General features: G+C 47.0%; 1 protein-coding gene across 1 annotated transcript; it reads left to right on the forward strand.

Moving 5' to 3' along the window:
* Positions 1-13,606: 13,606 nt before the first annotated feature.
* Positions 13,607-15,288, forward strand: LOC136682857 (C-C motif chemokine 3-like). The gene is made up of 3 exons (XM_066658953.1): positions 13,607-13,788; positions 13,939-14,059; positions 14,626-15,288. The coding sequence occupies exons 1-3, from the start codon at positions 13,719-13,721 to the stop codon at positions 14,735-14,737; spliced, it is 303 nt and encodes a 100-aa protein (XP_066515050.1). The 5' UTR covers positions 13,607-13,718; the 3' UTR covers positions 14,738-15,288.
* Positions 15,289-22,824: the final 7,536 nt, after the last annotated feature.

Here is a 22,824-nt window from a genome sequence, read left to right on the forward strand (position 1 = left end):
ACCTGCTCCCATGAAGGTCTGAGAGTCCAGCCCCTGGTTGGTGTCCCACAGTCCAAGCCCTGACCAGTTCACTTCAGTGAGGAGTTCATTGGGACCTTGGCTTAGATGGGGACTGGTGTAAGACCATGTTTGTTAATATCCACCTGCTAATTGTACACTCCTTCAGGTTCACTAAACTGTGAGAACCCTTAGCTTGAGAAACACCTAGAACCAATGATACCATCAGAGTGTGGCCCTGCTCCAGGAAATCTACCAGATTACACTTAAAGACACATCTAAATTTGTACAAATGTTGTTGTAACTGAACACTGCATGGGTTTCACAAGGTTTGGGATTAAGAGGTTTTATGACTGAGTGATGTATTTAGTCTTTAATCAATTTAAGGCCTAAAAAGCCTGTGTTTGAAAGTGTGCACTAATCACTGGACACTGCAGAGTTATGGGAGTCTTGTGTATTTCATATTGGTTCAAAAACAGAAACGATATTCAGTGCATTCTCCTCAAGTGCAATCAGATCAGTAGCAGATGAGCACCGAAGACTATGAAGTGAGCATCAATAGCTATCTAATCAGCACCAAATATTACAGAGTGTGTCCCAAATTATCAGGTGACCACCAGGTATCTGGTGTACAGTATTTATTTTGATGTGAATATTCAGGGCTCTCTCTAATATTTTGTGTTCAGCTACGACAAGCTACTACTAGTAACCGATGCTCACTTGATAGTAGCAGTGTGCGCTCTCCTCCAGTGTGTTCGACTGTCCCTTGACAGTTAGACTGGTGGGTGACACACATCTCACCCTCCCAGTGCTGATGACATCGTGTGTGATAGAGAGACCTTTGTTGCGAACGGAGACGATGAATCGTTGAATGAAAATGTGGCAAGTAACGTTATGTTGAGTAAGGATTTGGGACTCTGCACCAACCACAAATGTAACCAGCGAATCCCTCGACTCTGTAATGAACAGTGATCAGTGGACGGTTTCAAACATGGAGTATCTCTAACCTAGACCACGTAGGTCGGCAGGGTCAGGGCTCAGAGACCAGGGGTCAGATTTGGTGTTGTAGCGGGGCTGCAGTTTGTGTTATACACTGAATCTCACTTCCGCTCCCGGTCCATTACCACCCTGAGGTTTCTGAATTCCGTCCAGGTTCTTCTCCTTTTCTCGTTGGTTTTCTTTGTGGGGGGTGTGTGGGTTGAACCAACGCTGGTTCTCTGATAAAAAGCGGGGTGGGGTGTCATGGTTGGCGTGGGCGAATGACTTTCTTTGTCTCAGCTCTTTTTAACAGCTTTTTTTTTGTTCTTCTGCTTTTTATAAAGAGTTTCCCTCTTTGACCGGACGTCCTCGTGTGTCTTTATTTGCTGAGTGTGTGAGTGTGTGGTGAAGGCCTGGGTTTGAGGGGTTTTTTGGTTCACCACAATATTGGGGGAATCCTCTTACACTTGTCCAATCATAACTCTGTGTGTGTGAGTGTGTGTGTGTGTGTTTTGCATATAGAGGCCCAGTTTAGAATTCAGGAGAATCTCTTTACTAAATATTTAAAGCCGAAAGATCCCTAAAAATTCTGAAAAACTTTACTCCCAATTGGCTGAGACAGTTTGTGGAATGCAAATTAAAACGGATTAGAAGTAATCTGAGAAAACCCCAGTGACCTGTATTTGAACACGGACAGTACATAGACATGATGTTTAAGATATTGTGTGAATTTGACGCATACAAAATGTTCCATACCTTTGGGACAGGGGCGTATTAAGACTATGACAGTTTTAAACAGGGGATCATATCAGGAACTTAACTATTTCACTCTCTCCAGTCCATAACCCCTCTGTACTATAGCTCCACCTCAGGAGCCGACAGCTCTCTCAAATGAAGAGGTTTAAAGTCAAAGAAATAAAGACGTCTCGGTGTGAAACTTAAAGGAGTGGTGTCTTAGGGAATTCTGGAGCAAACTCCAATCATGGTGTATATTTCCCACTGTGATGTACACACCCAGTGAATTATGGGTGAGCAAATGAAGGATACATCAGGGCCATCCTCCAAATCTCTCGAAGGATCTTTCACATTGGAACAAAATGCAGCTTCTGATGAAATCTCAGGATGTAAAGGTGAATGGTTAAAATACGACATAAAAGAACAGCTGGGCTGTCGTAGCCAACATCACAGATCCTGTAGGAATTGGTTGTTTCTGAGTTAAATGGAGTATAATGTGGTGTACTTCACAGCAGCTGTTTTGGGGCCACTCTGACAAAAGGTAGTGAATAAAAACCAACCCAAATGATCAGAGCAACAGTGGTGCTGCCGTTGGAAACTGGAAACACTTAAAGTGTGGAGGGTTTATTGGTGACGATATCATATAATTAAATGAATAAAGAAACAATTGATTAAAAGGAGAATTCATTCATTCATTGTCTGTAACCCTTATGCAGTTCAGGGGTGCGGTGGGTCCGGAGCCCACCCGGAATCATTGGGCGCAAGGTGAGGACACACCCTGGAGGGGGCGCCAGTCCTTCACAGGGCGTCCAGAGCCTACTCCGTCCACTCTCTGCGTTTATTGCAGACCTGGAGATTACAGAACGTCCCCTGATGGTTCTCAGGATCAAGTGGGAAGTTTGTGTGGTATAAATTCTGGGTAGATTTCAGATCCTCAGAGACACTAATCAGGATGAAATACTTGCTTCATAATAATAAAGGAATATATAAGGAATTAACTTTCATACATTCATCTTCTGTAACGACAGAGTGGGCATTTATATGGATACATATTAATAAAATGGGAATGGTTGGCGATATTAACTTCCTGTTTGTGGCACATTAGTATATGAGAGGGGTGAAACTGTTCAAGATGGGTGGTGACCATGACGGCCATTTTGAAGACGGCCATTTTGGATCACAAGATTTCTCCTGGGGTGTTGCTATCAGTGAGTGAAGAGTGGGAGAAGAGGGTTACATTGACAATCAACACAATGGGCAGCACTTTGAACACATTTTATAAGTGGTCAGAAACTTGTAAATAACTCGTGAAAGAATAACACACCAAGCACACCGTTGTTTTTCTTGTGAAATTCCCAATGAGTTTGATGTGTCACATGACCCTCTTCCCATTGAAAAAACAAAAGTTGGATCCAAAATGGCTAACTTCAAAATGGCCGCCATGGTCACCACCCATCTTGAACAGTTTCCCCCCTCCCATATACTAATGTGACACAAACAGGAAGTTAATATCACCAACCATTCCCATTTTATTAAGGTGTATCCATATAAATGACCCACTCTGTAGTTCATCCAGGGCCAGTCCTTAATCGTTGTATTCATGGCAGGAAAGTAGCTTGTACAGAAAACCAGTCCTTCATAGGACATCACACAGTCACTCAAACACACACCTGTGGACTGTTTTGAATCAGCCTCTGCACCTACCCACATGTGTTTTGGACTGTGGGAGTAAACCCAGAGCAGACACAGGGACGTCACACCAAACACCTCACAGAGAGTGACACAAAGTCAGGACTGAACCCAGGACTGAATTCAACCCTGGAGCTGTGTAGCAATGACACGGTGCCACCAGCATTTCACATTAAAGCTCAAAATACAACTCACACAATAATCCTTTAGTTCCTGGACAAGGGCCGTGTTGTTGATGTTCTGATTTAGAATGAGTTAAAAAGTACATTTCAATACACAGCTATTTTTTATTTGCTGAATGTAACATTTTGAAAAATAGAGAATCGATTATAAACAGTGGCTCCTGAATATTACTGGCGCTGTTTGTTTTTTTAATTTGTTAAACTCCGCAAATAAAAGATAATTGTGCCTTAAATTTAAACAAGACTTTGGACCCATGATGTGTGTTAAACACAGACTTACTACCAGTGATAACACCGATTACACAATAGTTGTTTTGCACTTTTCAGCACAACAGATTTCCCAGCTGTTTCAAATGAAACCTCAGGGGAATTTCTGTGATCTCCAGTTTTACACTTAGACCAGTGAGAGGAGCATGAGTCAGGACATCGTGTTAACTGTTTATCAGAGTGACCTTCACTGTCCTCACTGTCCAGCATTAGACAGACCAGACTTAAACTACACTCCAGCTTCAAAGCTGTGGACGGAGATGGGGTCCGTTTGGATCTGAAGTAGGTACATCATTAGAAAGAGAGAGTGTTCTGATACTCACTCCAACACTTTAAATAAAGCAAACCCAGAGTCACATAAAACCCAGAGGGCACTTTTGAACAGGACAGTCCCAGTGGACAAGTTAACGTGAAAACAAGGGAAATTTCTCTTCAAAGCTGTTTCCTCAAAATATAATAGGAGGTTGTCTACATGGAAATCAGCCTTTGGGAGAGTCAACCTTGGGAAGGTCTTTACTTAACCACTGCTCATTAACTTCTGAAAGTACCTTCTGAGCACTAACGCTCTTCTTCAGAAAAGGAAATAGACACAAAAGAAGAAAACAAAGAAGCTGCTGTTGTACTCAAGAAAGTTCCCAGAGCTCAGGCCTCAACATCACGGAATGTGTTGGGGGTTGTTGAACTGGGAGAAAGCAGTACAACTAAAGCACAACTAAGTTCTAATACTGATCTTTGTCGGAGATGTGAAAGAAGGCTATGCAAAATCCAAGGGCAAATCCGGCCTCGCTTGTACTGCACATCCCAGCGCTCGTAATCCATAGTTAATAGTGTCTTGTGATTAGCATTTGTTCAGGTGTTCACTTGATAAAGCAACGAAACGTATGTGTTTTAACATCTATTTCCATTTGATGAAGTCGATATATTAAAATGATTTTTTATTTAACTCTTCCCACACTGCCCTCTAGGTAAACAGGATACACATCATCAGACACAAACACATTTGCTGTGTCCCAGTTGTGTACTAAATTAATTAGAATTAGTATTCAGTGTGCAGTTTCGACACAGCTATTTTTTATTCCTGATAACTATAAAATCATAATTATGGTTCTGTGAGGTGACTGTCTGTGAGGAGTGTGGTGTGTTCTCTCTGTGTCTGCGTGGGTTTCCTCCGGGTGACTGTCTGTGAGGAGTGTGGTGTGTTCTCTCTGTGTCTGCGTGGGTTTCCTCCGGGTGACTGTCTGTGAGGAGTGTGGTGTGTTCTCCCTGTGTCCGTGTGGGTTTCCTCCGGGTGACTGTCTCTGAGGAGTGTGGTGTGTTCTCTCTGTGTCTGCGTGGATTTCCTCCGGGTGACTGTCTGTGAGGAGTGTGGTGTGTTCTCTCTGTGTCCGCGTGGGTTTCCTCCGGGTGACTGTCTGTGAGGAGTGTGGTGTGTTCTCCCTGTGTCTGCGTGGGTTTCCTCCGGGTGACTGTCTGTGAGGAGTGTGGTGTGTTCTCTCTGCGTCCGCGTGGGTTTCCTCCGGGTGACTGTCTGTGAGGAGTGTGGTGTGTTCTCTCTGTGTCCGCGTGGGTTTCCTCCGGGTGACTGTCTGTGAGGAGTGTGGTGTGTTCTCTCTGTGTCTGCGTGGGTTTCCTCCGGGTGACTGTCTGTGAGGAGTGTGGTGTGTTCTCTCTGTGTCTGCGTGGGTTTCCTCCGGGTGACTGTCTGTGAGGAGTGTGGTGTGTTCTCTCTGTGTCTGCGTGGGTTTCCTCCGGGTGACTGTCTGTGAGGAGTGTGGTGTGTTCTCTCTGTGTCCGCGTGGGTTTCCTCCGGGTGACTGTCTGTGAGGAGTGTGGTGTGTTCTCCCTGTGTCCGTGTGGGTTTCCTCTGGGTGACTGTCTGTGAGGAGTGTGGTGTGTTCTCTCTGTGTCCGCGTGGGTTTCCTCCGGGTGACTGTCTGTGAGGAGTGTGGTGTGTTCTCCCTGTGTCTGTGTGGGTTTCCTCCGGGTGACTGTCTGTGAGGAGTGTGGTGTGTTCTCTCTGTGTCCGCGTGGGTTTCCTCCGGGTGACTGTCTGTGAGGAGTGTGGTGTGTTCTCTCTGTGTCTGCGTGGGTTTCCTCTGGGTGACTGTCTGTGAGGAGTGTGGTGTGTTCTCTCTGTGTCCGCGTGGGTTTCCTCCGGGTGACTGTCTGTGAGGAGTGTGGTGTGTTCTCTCTGTGTCTGCGTGGGTTTCCTCCGGGTGACTGTCTGTGAGGAGTGTGGTGTGTTCTCTCTGTGTCTGCGTGGGTTTCCTCCGGGTGCTCCGGTTCCCTCCCATGCTCCACGCTGAGTGTGTGAGTGAATGTGTGAGGGTTTGTCGCCCTGTGAAGGACTGGCGCCACCTCCAGGGTGTATTCCCACCTTGCGCCCAGTGAATCCGGGTAGGCTCCTGACCCACCGTGTCCCTGAACTTGATAAGCGCTCACAGACAATGAATGAATGAACTATATAAGATCACATATAAATCAATGCCCTGCTGACGTTTAGTAAAAATATTTATTTATTGGTGTAATTATTTTTTGGAGTTTTTGCAGATTATAAATAAACAACACTTTGGAGGCCAACATACACTTGTAATTTTTTCCAAGCAAGTTCATAATAACCCCTTGTATTTGAATCTACATAGTTACTACCTCTATTAGTATCAATAAATACTGTATTTAGGTGTTTTGGGAATAACATAAAGATATTTATTCCCAAAACACCTAAATACAGTATTTATTGATACTAATAGAGGTAGTAACTATGTAGATTCAAATACAAGGGGTTAACATAACATAAAGATATTTCTCTCCCATGGGCCCACCACCTGTGGGAGAGGTAGTAATCCGGGTCTGGTGCATTGTGGATCGGGTGGTGGTCGGGGTCGGGGGCCCTGGCGTTCCGATCCTCGGTTACTAAAACTGGCTTTTGGAACATGGAACGTAACCTCTCTGGTGGGAAAAGAGCCTGAGCTGGTGCGCGAGGTTGAGAGGTACCGACTAGATATAGTTGGGCTCACCTCGACACACAGTATGGGCTCTGGAACCAATCTCCTCGAGAGGGGCTGGATGCTCTTTCACTCTGGAGTTGCCCAGGGTGAGAGGCGTAAGGCAGGTGTGGGCTTACTCATAGCCCCCCGGCTTAGCGCCTGTACGTTGGGGTTTACCCCAGTGGACGAGAGGGTAATTTCCCTGCGCCTTCGGGTTGGGGAAAGGGCTCTGACTGTTGTTTGTGCTTATGCACCGAACAGCAGTTCAGAGTACCATGCCTTCTTGGGGACCCTAGAGGGAGTGCTGGAGAACACTCATTCTGGGGACTCCATTGTTCTGCTGGGGGACTTCAATGCTCACGTAGGTAATGACAGTGAGACCTGGAGGGGCGTGATTGGGAGGAACGGCCCCGCTGATCTGAACCCGAGTGGTGTTCAGTTATTGGATTTCTGTGCTCGTCACAGTTTGTCCATTACGAACACCATGTTCGAACATAAGGGTGTCCACAAGTACACCTGGCATCAGGACACCCTAGGCCGCATTTCGATGATCGATTTTATAGTCGTATCATCTGACCTGCGGCCATATGTTCTGGACACTCGGGTGAAGAGAGGCGCTGAGCTGTCAACTGATCACTACCTTGTGGTGTGTTGGATCAGATGGCGGGGGAGGATGCCGGACAGACCTGGCAGGCCCAAACGTGTGTTGAGGGTTTGCTGGGAACGTTTGGCAGAGGAACCTGTCAGAAAGATCTTCAACTCCCACATCCGGCAGAGCTTCGACTGCATCCCGGGGGAGGCTGGTAACATTGAGTCCGAGTGGGCCATGTTCCGGACCTCCATTGTTGAGGCGGCTGAACGGAGCTGTGGCTGCAAGGTTGTCGGTGCCTGTCGGGGTGGCAATCCCCGCACTCGGTGGTGGACACCCCGGGTGAGGGGGGCTGTCAAGCTGAAGAAAGAGTCCTATCGAGCCTGGTTGGCTCAGGGGACTCCGGAGGCAGCCGACAGATACCGAGGAGCCAAGCGGCTCGCAGCCTCGGCAGTCGCTGAGGCAAAAACTCGGGTGTGGGAGGAGTTCGGTGAGAACATGGAAAACGACTTTCGGTCGGCTCCGAGAAGTTTCTGGCAAACCGTCAGGCGACTCAGGAGGGGAAAGCAGTTTTCCACCAACACTGTATATGGTGGGGGTGGGGAACTGTTGACCTCGACTGGGGACGTCACCAGACGGTGGAAGGAATACTTCGAGGATCTTCTCAATCCCACCGGCACGTCTTCCGCAGAGGAAGCAGAGCTTGGGGACCCCGGGGGGGGCTCGTCTATCACTGGGGCTGAAGTGGCCAAGGTGGTAGGGAAACTCCTTGGTGGTAGGGCCCCGGGGGTGGATGAGGTTCACCCCGGGTTCCTCAAGGCTCTGGATGTTGTGGGGCTGTCCTGGTTGACACGTCTTTGCAACATCGCGTGGACATCGGGGGCAGTGCCTCTGGACTGGCAGACTGGGGTGGTGGTTCCCCTTTTTAAAAAGGGGGATCGGAGGGTGTGTTCCAACTATAGGGGGATCACACTCCTCAGCCTCCCCGGTAAGGTCTATGCGGGGGTACTGGAGAAGAGAGTCCGACCGATAGTTGAACCTCGGATCCAGGAGGAACAATGCGGATTCCGCCCCGGTCGTGGAACACAGGACCAGCTCTTTACCCTCGCTAGGATCCTGGAGGGTGCATGGGAGTTTGCTCAACCAGTCTACATGTGTTTTGTGGATCTGGAGAAGGCATTCGACCGTGTCCCTCGGGGTATTCTGTGGGGGGTGCTCAGGGAGTATGGGGTACTGGGCTCTTTGTTACGAGCTATCCAGTCCCTGTACAAACAGAGCAGGAGTCTGGTTCGTATGGCTGGCAGTAAGTCCGACTGGTTTCCAGTCGGAGTTGGACTCCGTCAGGGCTGCCCGTTGTCACCGGTTCTGTTCACAATTTTTATGGACAGAATTTCTCGGCGTAGCCAAGTGGCGGAGGGTGTCCGGTTTGGTGGTCTCAGGATCCCATGTCTGCTTTTTGCAGATGATGTGGTCTTGTTGGCTTCATCGAGCCGGGACCTCCAGCTCTTGCTGGACCAGTTTGCAGCCGAGTGTGAAGCGGTAGGGATGAGGATCAGTACCTCCAAGTCCGAGTCCATGGTACTCAGTCGGAAAAGGGTGGAGTGCTCTCTCCAGGTTGGAAGTGAGATCCTGCCTCAAGTGGAGGAGTTTAAATACCTCGGGGTCTTGTTCACGAGTGAGGGAAAGATGGAGCGTGAGATTGACAGGCGGATCGGTGCAGCGTCAGCAGTAATGCGGGCTCTGTACCGGTCCGTTGTGGTGAAGAAAGAGCTGAGCAGAAAAGCAAAGCTCTCGATTTACCGGTCAATCTACGTCCCAACCCTCACCTATGGTCACGAGCTTTGGGTAGTGACCGAAAGAACGAGATCGCGGGTACAAGCGGCTGAAATGAGTTTTCTCCGCAGGATGTCTGGACTCTCCCTTAGAGACAGGGTTAGGAGCTCGGACATCCGGGAGAGACTCGGAGTGGAGCCGCTGCTCCTCCACGTCGAGAGGAGCCAGTTGAGATGGTTCGGGCATCTGGTTCGGATGCCTCCTGGACGCCTTCCTGGAGAGGTGTTCCGGGCATGTCCAACGGGGAGGAGGCCCCGGGGCAGACCAAGAACACGCTGGAGAGACTATATGTCTCGACTGGCCTGGGAACGCCTCGGTATACCCCCGGAGGAGCTGGCGTCGGTGGCTGGGGAGAGGGAGGTCTGGGTTTCTTTGCTCCGACTGCTTCCCCCGCGACCCGGATCCGGATAAGCGGTGGATAATGGATGGATGGATAAAGATATTTTTTATACTTAATGCCTGATTAATGAATGACAAATTATGTCTTTTGTGTATTGTCCTCACTTCCTCACGCTGATGGATGACTAAAGGGATTGAAGTCATATTCCAGTGAAACTCTATGTCAAGGATGAACATGTCATTTTGGCATTTATTTTAATGCTAGAGATATTTAATGTAACATTCTGAACCCCTAAATGCTCAGGTCCATTATTTATTTTGAATTATTATTCAATAAACAAACAAACAAACCACAACTATGAAACATGAAATGTTTATTATTTTTACAACTTGATTATATTTGGATTTGAAGTCATTTGTCATTAGTCTCCGGAAATACACACACACACACACACACACACACACACACACACACACTGCTGTGAGAATTTGATTGCTTTCTGCGACAAGCTACAAGAACATCTGTGAAGTCAAGGACAGATGTTCCTGATCACGAACCCCACTCCAACACCTTCTCATCCCAAAGCCTATGGATAGTTTTCCATCTCCCCAGAGAACTCAGCTGCTCCATGGCCCAGTGCTAGGGGGCTTTATGCCCTTGTAGCCAACATTTGGCATTGGTCCTGATGGTCTTAATAAGCTCCAAAACTCCCCATGAACAGTTCAGTCTGTGCTCACAGTGGGGGCACATTAATTTAGCTGAAAGCAGTAATTATACAGGAGCTCTACAGATGTTGGGGCGTGATATAAACAGAAAGATCTATGTAAATGAGTATGAACCATACTGAAAAAGCTTTGTCATCCGTTAACTATGATTAATGATCATTTGGTTATTGTATGCAAAGGGACTTTTCTTTAAACTCCTCAACACTGAGATAAGTATTAAACCTCAAATAAAATCCGTAGGAGTGTAATGTACTTTACCCATGTGCCACTGTGGTTTCTCGCCCTAAACTGCGGCGTTTGTTTACTTCCTAAAGTGCAGCGGTGAGATTTCGGCGTTTCTCTTCTCCTTTTTTGCTCGTTCCATGAGAAAAGCAATGAGACGGAGCCAAAGTGTTGGGAAAATGCATGCGCGCTGTTCAAATGCTAAACGTCACCACGGCACTTTCCTCAGGCATCAAAAGGGGATCTGAAAGAAGAGGGCTGTGCTTAATCTAAGATTAAACTATTGCACATTCACACTCTCACTGTGTAGAAACCCTGTTTCTGGAACATTCCCGAGACCCTGAATTTACACGTAACAGCTACAGTGCACAATACCTCAGTTTCTAAAAACAGGACACATCTCTATATCTACTCTATCTGGTTTTCATGTATGAAATATTCACGGTGTATTCATGAACATATAATAGTGTACTGCAACAATTACATACCACTACTGCTATTAGAAATCATAATAATAATAATAATACATTCACAGTTCAAAGGGCTTCACTATATGAGGCAAAGCCTCATATAAAATATAAAAATATAAAAATGTAAAACCCCATGTGCAGCATGGTGTCAGCTCTATCGTCTCGGGGTCCTGGGTTTGAACCTCACTTCAGGTCAATGTCTGTGAGGAGTGTGGTGTGTTCTCCCTGTGTCTGCGTGGGTTTCCTCCGGGTGACTGTCTGTGAGGAGTGTGGTGTGTTCTCCCTGTGTCCGTGTGGGTTTCCTCCGGGTGACTGTCTGTGAGGAGTGTGGTGTGTTCTCCCTGTGTCTGCGTGGGTTTCCTCCGGGTGACTGTCTGTGAGGAGTGTGGTGTGTTCTCCCTGTGTCTGCGTGGGTTTCCTCCGGGTGACTGTCTGTGAGGAGTGTGGTGTGTTCTCCCTGTGTCCGTGTGGGTTTCCTCCGGGTGACTGTCTGTGAGGAGTGTGGTGTGTTCTCCCTGTGTCTGCGTGGGTTTCCTCCGGGTGACTGTCTGTGAGGAGTGTGGTGTGTTCTCCCTGTGTCCGTGTGGGTTTCCTCCGGGTGACTGTCTGTGAGGAGTGTGGTGTGTTCTCCCTGTGTCCGTGTGGGTTTCCTCCGGGTGACTGTCTGTGAGGAGTGTGGTGTGTTCTCCCTGTGTCTGCGTGGGTTTCCTCCGGGTGACTGTCTGTGAGGAGTGTGGTGTGTTCTCCCTGTGTCTGCGTGGGTTTCCTCCGGGTGACTGTCTGTGAGGAGTGTGGTGTGTTCTCCCTGTGTCTGCGTGGGTTTCCTCCGGGTGACTGTCTGTGAGGAGTGTGGTGTGTTCTCCCTGTGTCCGTGTGGGTTTCCTCCGGGTGACTGTCTGTGAGGAGTGTGGTGTGTTCTCCCTGTGTCTGCGTGGGTTTCCTCCGGGTGACTGTCTGTGAGGAGTGTGGTGTGTTCTCCCTGTGTCCGTGTGGGTTTCCTCCGGGTGACTGTCTGTGAGGAGTGTGGTGTGTTCTCCCTGTGTCCGTGTGGGTTTTCTCCGGGTGACTGTCTGTGAGGAGTGTGGTGTGTTCTCCCTGTGTCTGCGTGGGTTTCCTCCGGGTGACTTTCTGTGAGGAGTGTGGTGTGTTCTCTCTGTGTCTGCGTGGGTTTCCTCCGGGTGCCACTGTTTGCTCCCTCGGTCCAAACACATGATGCTACAGTGAAGTGGCTGTGTAACATCTTCCACAGGTGTGTGTGTGAGTTACTGTGTGTGTATGTCTGTGTGTGTGTGTGAAGCTATCCACCATTGCGAGTGTATGTGCATTGCCCTGTGATGGACTGGTGCCCCGTCAACTGTGTCTGCGCTCCTGGTCAGTGTGAAATGCTCACAGAAAATTATTGAATGTGAATGAATAATCTTATTAAAACACTCAATAAATAGATTAATTAATGAGTAATGATTGTAATAATGAACAGATTGGAAACAGATTCAGTGACCTTTCCTGTAAATCATTAAGTAAATGAATACATCTAAATCTAATCAGGAGCCTGAGCCAGTGACATAAAACACACCACAAGCCGAAACAAGAGATGGTCTCATTTATTACTGATCATGGTGTTTACAAAGACCACTTTATAATAATAACTATTTCCCCAGGGTAGTGGGGTCCGGAGCCTACCTGGAATCACTGAACACAAGGCAGTAACACACCCTGGAGGGGGCGCCAAGCCTTGACAGGACGACACACACTCACACATTCACTCACACCTACGGACACTTTTGAGTCGTCAGTCCACCTACGGGAGGAAACCGGAGCACACGGTTATTACTAGTGATTATATAACATTCATGATCATGTACCGAGGGTGGTGTAAGGCCTTTCATTCGCCGCTGTTTATTCAGATGTGGCTTTATTATTAGGTTTAAATGCATATTGTTTGTTTAGCACCATATTTGTTGGTTCAAATGAAGGAATGTGTCTGTGACTGTACTCTTTTCACGTCGCGATGTAAACACTGAACATCACTGTTTTATTTATTCATTAAAAGGTACTCTTCTTACTTCAGTGTTTCTAAGTGATTACGTAACAGTAACTGAGGTGTTTGTGGTGTGGCTCATTAATATTCATATGCATATTAATGTGACTGTAAAGTGCAAGTGTAGAGTACAAAAGAGAACAAATCCTCAAAGTAACATTCAAATAAATACAGTTGGGATTTGATAAAATTACACAGTAAATATACCAGCCACACACACACACACACACACACACACACACACACACACACTACATTCACTGCTGGCCTAAAATTAGTTTCAAATCCCATTTGTCCACTCTCTAGTTTTTAAAAGGGTATGTGGTCAGTTGTGTTCCAGTGGGCATGGTGCGTACTAGACCAAGCGCCCTGTAGCCAATGGAAAGGGAAGTGAGAGCCCGGCGCTCGACGAGATCGTCAGAGATCACGTTAAAGGCCACAGTGAGAAGAGGGCAGGGCGATATTGTATACCACAGCGAGAGAGAAGAAATCCCCACGCAATACTTCTTCTTTCAGGGGTCTCCCCCGTATCAGAGATGCTCTATAAAAACCAGACACACTCCACTGTAGAACACACACAGCACCAGCTTCACCTCCAGAGCTCCTCTCACAGCTGAGAAACACACACCGCTTCAGGTTTTATCCGAATACTAACAACTGAGAGAGATGGCAGCCCTCCGTTTGCTCCTCCTGTCCGCTGTGGTGGCCCTGCTCAGCGTCGCCACCATCACTGAGGGTAAGAGTCTGAACTGAATTAAACCTGGACTCTACAGGAGAAACAGGGAGAGAAAAAAACATGTAATTCATGGTGTATATTTATTATGAATTGAAATGTGGTGGAGGAGGTGATTCGTTTCTGATTGGACGGCTCTCTGTGTGTTTTCAGGAATGCGTATGGGATCTGGGCCTAAAAGCTGTTGCTTTGATTTCATCTCTCAACCCATGAGACTGAAGATGGTGAAGAGCTACAGCTTCACCAGCAAACAGTGCTCCAAAGACGCCGTGCTGTAAGTGTCCCCTCCGTCTCTACAGCCTTTTCCAAGTGAAATTGAGTATATATCGCACTCAGGGTCAGTGTTAAACTGTACAGATGTGTTCTGTACTCGACTGTGTTCGCTGTAGAGGGGAAAGTCAGAGGGGGAAATGAGTCAGAAACTGAAAAGGAAAGAGAAAGTGCTGAGATTTTATGAAGAAAGCCCACAATTAAACAACAGTCACGTTTTTAAAAATCCGACGCGGGGAACTCGGCTGTTCTCACACAGCTGTGAGTCTCTGCCTCGTGGGTCTCAGTGTTAAACAGCAGCACTGACTGATCTCACTTCCTCACTGCTCTGTTTACGAACAGAAAGCATGAGACACGTGCATGTCATAAACTACTAAACTGTATGAGACATGGGCTCTGTTATTAGCAGAAGTGGAATAGAGTATAAAGCCCCTGACTCATCTTTAACTACAATCCCCATGTTTCCACAGCAGCTCAGAAAAGACAGACCAGTGTTTGTACCACAATAACATACTGTGAGCTGAGTGTGATATACGTCTCTAACCTGGAACTCGTTTTCTTCTCCTGTAGCTTCACCACGAAGAAGGGCCGCGTGGTCTGTGCCAATCCCGCCGAGTCCTGGGTGCGGGAACACATCAAAGTACTCGACAGCAAAATGGTCGGAGACCAGAGCCCGCTGTAACTGAGCTGACCGCACCTTCCCCACGACCTTCATCGTCCTCGTCTTCATCACAGAGGCGCAGGTCAAAGCCACTAACTGTTCAGTCTTAAAGCTATCTCTTACACACTGCAGTGTTCTGCAAATGAATGTTTATCGCTGTCTTTTCACTGTGTTATATATTATTCTGTTGGTTAATGTACGTCACGTGTTTAAAAGAAAAAACACAGCGTCCTGATGAGGATGTAGTGAAGTAAATAAAGAGATTTTATTAAGAATAAGCTTGAGGTTTTGGGTAATTTTAATAGAAATGCTCCAGATCACAGATCACCGTTGTCTGAAATACAGGGATCTCACAGTTAGGAGGAGGAGGCGGTAACCTTTCTTCACAAAATTCTCTCTAAATGTAGAAGGCAGCTATTGTGTTTGAAAGTTTCAGAAATGTAAAATTGATTTTATGTACTTTTTTTTTGACAGCAATGACATTTGAAAAAAAGTAAAGTTAAAGAACAACATATGAAAGGAACAGTGCACTTAAAAATCTCTGATCCTTAGAGCTGTTAGTCTGAGAACGTCACACACTCCCCCTCACTGTAAACAGAGAAGCGTGCGGAGGTGAAGGTCAGACGCTGCTAAAAAAACGTCAAAAGAAGAAGTGGCCTCAGTTGGTTAGCCGTGTCCGTGTATGGTTCTGACCCTGTCTGACCTTTGTCATTGCTGTCAGAAAATACCCTCGATGTCCAAAGGGAATTTTACAAAGAGTGTGAAGGAATAAACTTGTGTTAAATGGAATTTGAGGAGATATAATAATAATGGACTTATTATTTGTTTTTTATTCGTCAGAAACTGTTTGAAGTTATTATTGTTGTTGTTTTCATTTAACTGCACATTATATTTTAATGTTAATGTTTACTCTGTTTACATTAAACACCTAAGTGCTTTGTGCTGAAGGAATAAAGTTTGGGGTCTAACACTGAACATTTCTGTCCTGATTTTATTTCCCCTCATTCATAATAAACACAAACAAACAAATGGTTAACTCCTAACTCGTTCATTCATTCATTCATTGACTGTAACCCTTATCCAGTTCAGGGTCATGGTGAGTCTGGAGCCTACCCGGAATCACTGAGTGCAAGACAGGAACAAACCCTGAAGGGTGCACTTGTCCTTTACAGGGCGACACACACTCACACATTCACACCTACGGACACTTCTGAGTCACTAATCCACCTACCAACGTGTGTTTCTGGAGCGTGGGAGGAAACCGGAGCACCCGGAGGAAACCCATGCAGACACAGAGAGAACACACCACACTCCTCACAGACAGTCACCCGGAGGAAACCCACACAGACACAGGGAGAACACACCACACTCCTCACAGACAGTCACCCGGAGGACACCCACGCAGACACAGGGAGAACACACCACACTCCTCACAGACAGTCACCCGGAGGACACCCACGCAGACACAGGGAGAACACACCACACTCCTCACAGACAGTCACCGGGAGCGGGACTCGAACCCACAACCTTCAGGTCCCTGGAGCTTTGACAGAGACACTACCTGCTGCATCACCATGACGCCTAACTCCTAATCCATCTTATACCATGTTTAGTGTAGTCTCCTCAGGGTTTGTAACCAAAGAAGCAGTGTTGCGTTATGGACAAAGGTTTCTGGACACCCTAGATACTCTACCATTGGCTGAAATAACCACTTCTACTCTTCTGGGAATGCTACAGCAGTAGATGTTGGAACGGGTGGCATTCAGCCACACAAACATTAGTGAGGTCTGGTACTGGTGGTGGAGGATTAGTTCTAGATCCAAACACCTCTCCAACTCACCTTAAAGGCATTGGAATGAGCTATATTTCAGTGTTCTACAGCCCAGTACTGGGAGGCTTTTTACATATGGCATTGAGCATGGAGACTGTGCTCATGTGCAGCTGCATGAATCCACTCAATTTAAGGGTTGTCTTAAATATTTGAACATTGTGTGTTAACACGGGTCTGTATTTATCTGTGACATTAATCCTGAGAAACAACTCAACCACAAGGGGGCATCAGATCAGCCTTCATAGAATCACTAGACATTCACACAAACACTCACACACTCACACAGTCACACCAGTGGACAGTTTCACACACTCACCCAGTCACTCACCCACCCCTAAACACATATTTCTGTTATCAGAATAATAACTGCAACAAAAACACAAACCAGAACCTGTCTTTTCCTTAACAACAAGGAGCACCTGTGAACAATCTGTGACAATGGGGACTGACATTCTACATTCTGCCTCGCTGACAGACAACATACTATAACTAAGACACTCAGTTTCTTACAGTGTGTGTTACTCACGGTGTGCCTCAGGGTTCAGTTCTTGGCCCTTCTTTGTGGTTAGGATATAGTTCCTCCTTCATGTATTAATTAATTCCTCCAAGTCATGTTCTACTGGGCTTTTAGCATTTAATTCTGTTTACAAACGGATATATTTTAGTGGTAAATCTATCCAGAATTCCACTCTTATACAGAGGACTGTGTGAACACAAACCCAAACTACACTTACAGCTTACTCCAGACTGATATTAAATGTTTGTTTATTGATTGTAATGATACTAGAATTGGGTTGAAAAATAGAAGTTCTATTCTGAATAAAGACCTATCACAGAGTTTGTGTCCGTGTTCATCAGTGGGAAGCCTGTGTTTACTTTGGACTCTTTGTTTAAATATGTTTTCTCCCAACGTTATGTAACTGGGTAGAGATGTTTTCTTGAGAATTTAATAAAATGGTATTTTATTGGTTCAGAAATAATGCATACACCATACAAAAGAATATAGATACAGAACATTTAATATAACACTGAATTTTATTATAAAAAGAAGGATAAATTATAGTTAAAATATTCAGTTTTGCAGTGTGTAACAGTCTGAAGTGCAGATTACAGAACAATAAATTAATGGAGCTCTGTGGCAGAGTGCATCATGGGAGCTGTAGTTCAGAGGTTCTCAGTGACTACTGTTTGTGTGATTGTCCACAGCAGGTGTTACAGTGTGGATGTCCTCAGTCAACGCCTTCTGCGTGTGACTGTCCACAGCAGGTGTTACAGTGCGGATGTCCTCAGTCGATGCCTTCTGCGTGTGACTGTCCACAGCGGGTGTTACAGTGCGGATGTCCTCAGTCAACGCCTTCTGCGTGTGACTGTCCACAGCAGGTGTTACAGTGCGGATGTCCTCAGTCAATGCCTTGTGTGTGTCACTGTCCACAGCGGGTGTTACAGTGCGGATGTCCTCAGTCAACGCCTTGTGTGTGTCACTGTCCACAGCGGATGTTACAGTGCGGATGTCCTCAGTCAACACCTTGTGTGTGTGACTGTCCAAAGCAGGTGTTACAGTGCGGATGTCCTCAGTCAACACCTTGTGTGTGTGACTGTCCAAAGCAGGTGTTACAGTGCGGATGTCCTCAGTCGACGCCTTGTGTGTGTCACTGTCCACAGCAGGTGTTACAGTGCGGATGTCCTCAGTCAACACCTTGTGTGTGTGACTGTCCAAAGCAGGTGTTACAGTGCGGATGTCCTCAGTCGACGCCTTGTGTGTGTGACTGTCCACAGTAGGTGTTACAGTGCGGATGTCCTCAGTCGACGCCTTGTGTGTGTGACTGTCCACAGCGAGTGTTACAGTGCGGATGTCCTCAGTCGACGCCTTGTGCGTGTGACTGTCCACAGCAGGTGTTACAGTGCGGATGTCCTTAGTCGACGCCTTGTGTGTGTGACTGTCCAAAGCTGGTGTTACAGTGCGGATGTCCTCAGTCGACGCCTTGTGCATGCGACTGTCCACAGCAGGTATTACAGTGCGGATGTCCTCAGTCGACGCCTTATGTGTGCGACTGTCCACTGCGGACACATGAGAGCTGACCCACACAGTGGCTGGATCCACACAGAAATGTTTTCTTTTATACGTGGTAAATCTGCAGGAGAAAATAAATGAGAATCAGCAGCAGGAAAATCACACACCTTTCAAACTTTAGAGACAGAGTTAGGTCTAAAGCTTTTGAGTGTTTACATGTGTACATTCCTCCATCATGTGATGATCGAGTGAAGAGTAAAGAAGATCATTAAAACTCACACAATGGCTGGAAGGGCGCAGTCACTTCTCGTCCATGAGTAAGACTTCACCTGCTTCAGAGGAAGCTTTAAGGGGGTGTATTTTGTGCAGCAGTCAGGGATAGAGACTACCGGGGCTGCAGGAAACACAACAACACACTGATATCACTGTCTCTACACACATGATGACACATGCTAACAGCAAACGAGTGCAGTCAATCACAGTGTGGTCAAACCACTGTAACCTGTCTCTCTCTCTAGAGCTAACAGTAGAGCTGATGTGAGTGTAGAGTTGAATACTCACAACTAGAGACCAGCTGGAGAGAGCAGAGCAGAACCATCAGCAGAACAAACAGGTTCCTCATTGTAGCAGAAACTCTGATGAACACAGAGAGACGGAGAAGAGCAGCTGGAGGAGAGAAGGGTCTTCTGCTGTGGAGCTGGAGTGAATAGTCTTCAGGGCTCTGTCCATCATTATATAGGGACACAGGGCTGTTTCTCCACACAGCATCTTTAGGAACAGCTTTTCTGAGTATCATCTTAAACCTGAAAGAGTTCTGCTGATTCCTTCCTCTTTCCTCCACGTTTTCTCACATCCTCCTTATTTCAGTGCTCCGTGGGTTTAGTGGAAAATGTGGTTTAACCTTTGTTTTCTTCTTTTAGCTGCTGCTATTAATGTTCATTTTACCAGCCTCTAAACTCAGAAAACCAATGCTGAATTACATTTATATGTAACACAAAGAACACTTTAAAATGTACGGAAGCCTATTTGCGCCACATAAAATAAAAGGGGAAAATAAATAAATTAAACATCAGTTTTTGTTTCATAAGTGTGCAAGTCATTATCTCATTATTTTGAGATTATTTTGAGATAGTGTCTCATTATTTTGAGATGCTTGAGTACACTATCTCAGTATTGACTTACTATCTCAAAATAGTTAATTAACTATTTCAAAATAAAGAGAAAGGCTACTATTTCTACAGTATTGACTTAGTATTTCAATGTAATGAGATATTATCTTGAAATATTGAGATAGCAACTTGCATATTAATTAAAGAAAGGGTGCCTTTTTTAATATTACTATTTCACGTGGCGGAAATGGGCTTCCGTAAAAATGTATCTATACACCTACTATATATATGTTTTTAATCACGATCATCCCGTCTGTTGATCAGTAGCTGTTAAAGGCACCACTGCTTTCATAAGTCAATCTGAGTAGTGATTTTGCACAAGCTCCAAGTCAACATTGGTACATGAGGAGATGTGGAGGGCTGTTTCTGCACTTCTGCTTCACCGTGGCTCCCTCTGGTGGTCAGACACAGAGAGAACTGTCCTCATAATTAAAAACCTTCACACAGCCCTGAATGCTGTTAATATAGACATGTGGAGATGATCCCAAAAAGACCCCCGTTGGAGCTTCTCAGACATATTTAGTAACATCACATGTTTTTCATGACATCATTAAATTAACATTTTGCTCTAAATAGAAAACAAGGAGCAGTAATAATACTCCAAACACAAATGAAAAAATAAAATATGTCCTGCCTTTCTGCTTCATTTGAACTAATGTTGTGAGATATCACCACTGTGAAAGGAGAAAACTTTATTATCTTCATTATTCATTATTCATTCATTATCTGTAACCCTTTTCCAGTTCAGGGTCACGGTGGGTCCAGAGCCTAACTGGAATCATAGAGCACAAGGCAGGAATACACCCTGAAGGGGGTGCCAGTCCTTCACAGGGGAACACACACACTCACACATTCACTCACACCTACGGACACTTTTGAGTCTCCAATCCACCTACCAACGGATGTTTTTACAAAGTGGGAGGAGACTGGAGCACCCGGAGGAAACCCACACAGACACAGAGAGAACACACCACACTCCTCACCGACAGTCACCCGGAGGAAACCCACGCAGACACAGAGAGAACACACCACACTCCTCACCGACAGTCACCCGGAGGAAACCCACGCAGACACAGAGAGAACACACCACACTCCTCACAGACAGTCACCCGGAGGAAACCCACGCAGACACAGAGAGAACACACCACACTCCTCACCGACAGTCACCCGGAGGAAACCCACGCAGACACAGAGAGAACACACCACACTCCTCACCGACAGTCACCCGGAGGAAACCCACGCAGACACAGAGAGAACACACCACACTCCTCACAGACAGTCACCCGGAGGAAACCCACGCAGACACAGAGAGAAAACACCACACTCCTCACCGACAGTCACCCGGAGGAAACCCACGCAGACACAGAGAGAACACACCACACTCCTCACCGACAGTCACCCGGAGGAAACCCACGCAGACACAGAGAGAACACACCACACTCCTCACAGACAGTCACCCGGAGGAAACCCACGCAGACACAGGGAGAACACACCACACTCCTCACAGACAGTCACCTGGAGGAAACCCACGCAGACACAGAGAGAACACACCACACTCCTCACCGACAGTCACCCGGAGGAAACCCACGCAGACACAGAGAAAACACACCACACTCCTCACAGACAGTCACCTGGAGGAAACCCACGCAGACACAGAGAGAACACACCACACTCCTCACCGACAGTCACCCGGAGGAAACCCACACAGACACAGAGAGAACACACCACACTCCTCACCGACAGTCACCCGGAGGAAACCCACGCAGACACAGAGAGAACACACCACACTCCTCACAGACAGTCACCCGGAGGAAACCCACGCAGACACAGGGAGAACACACCACATTCCTCACAGACAGTCACCCGGAGGAAACCCACGCAGACACAGAGAGAACACACCACACTCCTCACAGACAGTCACCCGGAGGAAACCCACGCAGACACAGGAAGAACACACCACACTCCTCACAGACAGTCACCCGGAGGAAACCCACGCAGACACAGAGAGAACACACCACACTCCTCACAGACAGTCACCTGGAAGAAACCCACACAGACACAGAGAGAACACACCACACTCCTCACCGACAGTCACCCGGAGGAAACCCACGCAGACACAGAGAGAACACACCACACTCCTCACCGACAGTCACCCGGAGGAAACCCACGCAGACACAGAGAGAACACACCACACTCCTCACAGACAGTCACCCGGAGGAAACCCACGCAGACACAGAGAGAAAACACCACACTCCTCACCGACAGTCACCCGGAGGAAACCCACGCAGACACAGAGAGAACACACCACACTCCTCACCGACAGTCACCCGGAGGAAACCCACGCAGACACAGAGAGAACACACCACACTCCTCACAGACAGTCACCCGGAGGAAACTCACGCAGACACAGGGAGAACACACCACACTCCTCACAGACAGTCACCTGGAGGAAACCCACGCAGACACAGAGAGAACACACCACACTCCTCACCGACAGTCACCCGGAGGAAACCCACGCAGACACAGAGAAAACACACCACACTCCTCACAGACAGTCACCTGGAGGAAACCCACGCAGACACAGAGAGAACACACCACACTCCTCACCGACAGTCACCCGGAGGAAACCCACACAGACACAGAGAGAACACACCACACTCCTCACCGACAGTCACCCGGAGGAAACCCACGCAGACACAGAGAGAACACACCACACTCCTCACAGACAGTCACCCGGAGGAAACCCACGCAGACACAGGGAGAACACACCACATTCCTCACAGACAGTCACCCGGAGGAAACCCACGCAGACACAGAGAGAACACACCACACTCCTCACAGACAGTCACCCGGAGGAAACCCACGCAGACACAGGAAGAACACACCACACTCCTCACAGACAGTCACCCGGAGGAAACCCACGCAGACACAGAGAGAACACACCACACTCCTCACAGACAGTCACCTGGAAGAAACCCACACAGACACAGAGAGAACACACCACACTCCTCACAGACAGTCACCCGGAGGAACAGAAGATAAAATATGTAGATATATGGCTAAAAAATATGTCCCTTATTTCAAAATTGCCAAGTTC

Source organism: Hoplias malabaricus, unplaced genomic scaffold, assembly GCF_029633855.1.
Source record: "Hoplias malabaricus isolate fHopMal1 unplaced genomic scaffold, fHopMal1.hap1 scaffold_115, whole genome shotgun sequence".
NCBI lineage: Eukaryota > Metazoa > Chordata > Actinopteri > Characiformes > Erythrinidae > Hoplias > Hoplias malabaricus.

Coding starts and splice junctions, on each gene's coding strand:
- LOC136682857 (XM_066658953.1), top strand. CDS start 13,719: ATGGCAGCCCTCCGTTTGCTCCTCCTGTCCGCTGTGGTGGCCCTGCTC. Junction 13,789..13,938: donor CGTCGCCACCATCACTGAGG/GTAAGAGTCTGA, acceptor GTGTGTTTTCAG/GAATGCGTATGGGATCTGGG. Junction 14,060..14,625: donor TGCTCCAAAGACGCCGTGCT/GTAAGTGTCCCC, acceptor CTTCTCCTGTAG/CTTCACCACGAAGAAGGGCC.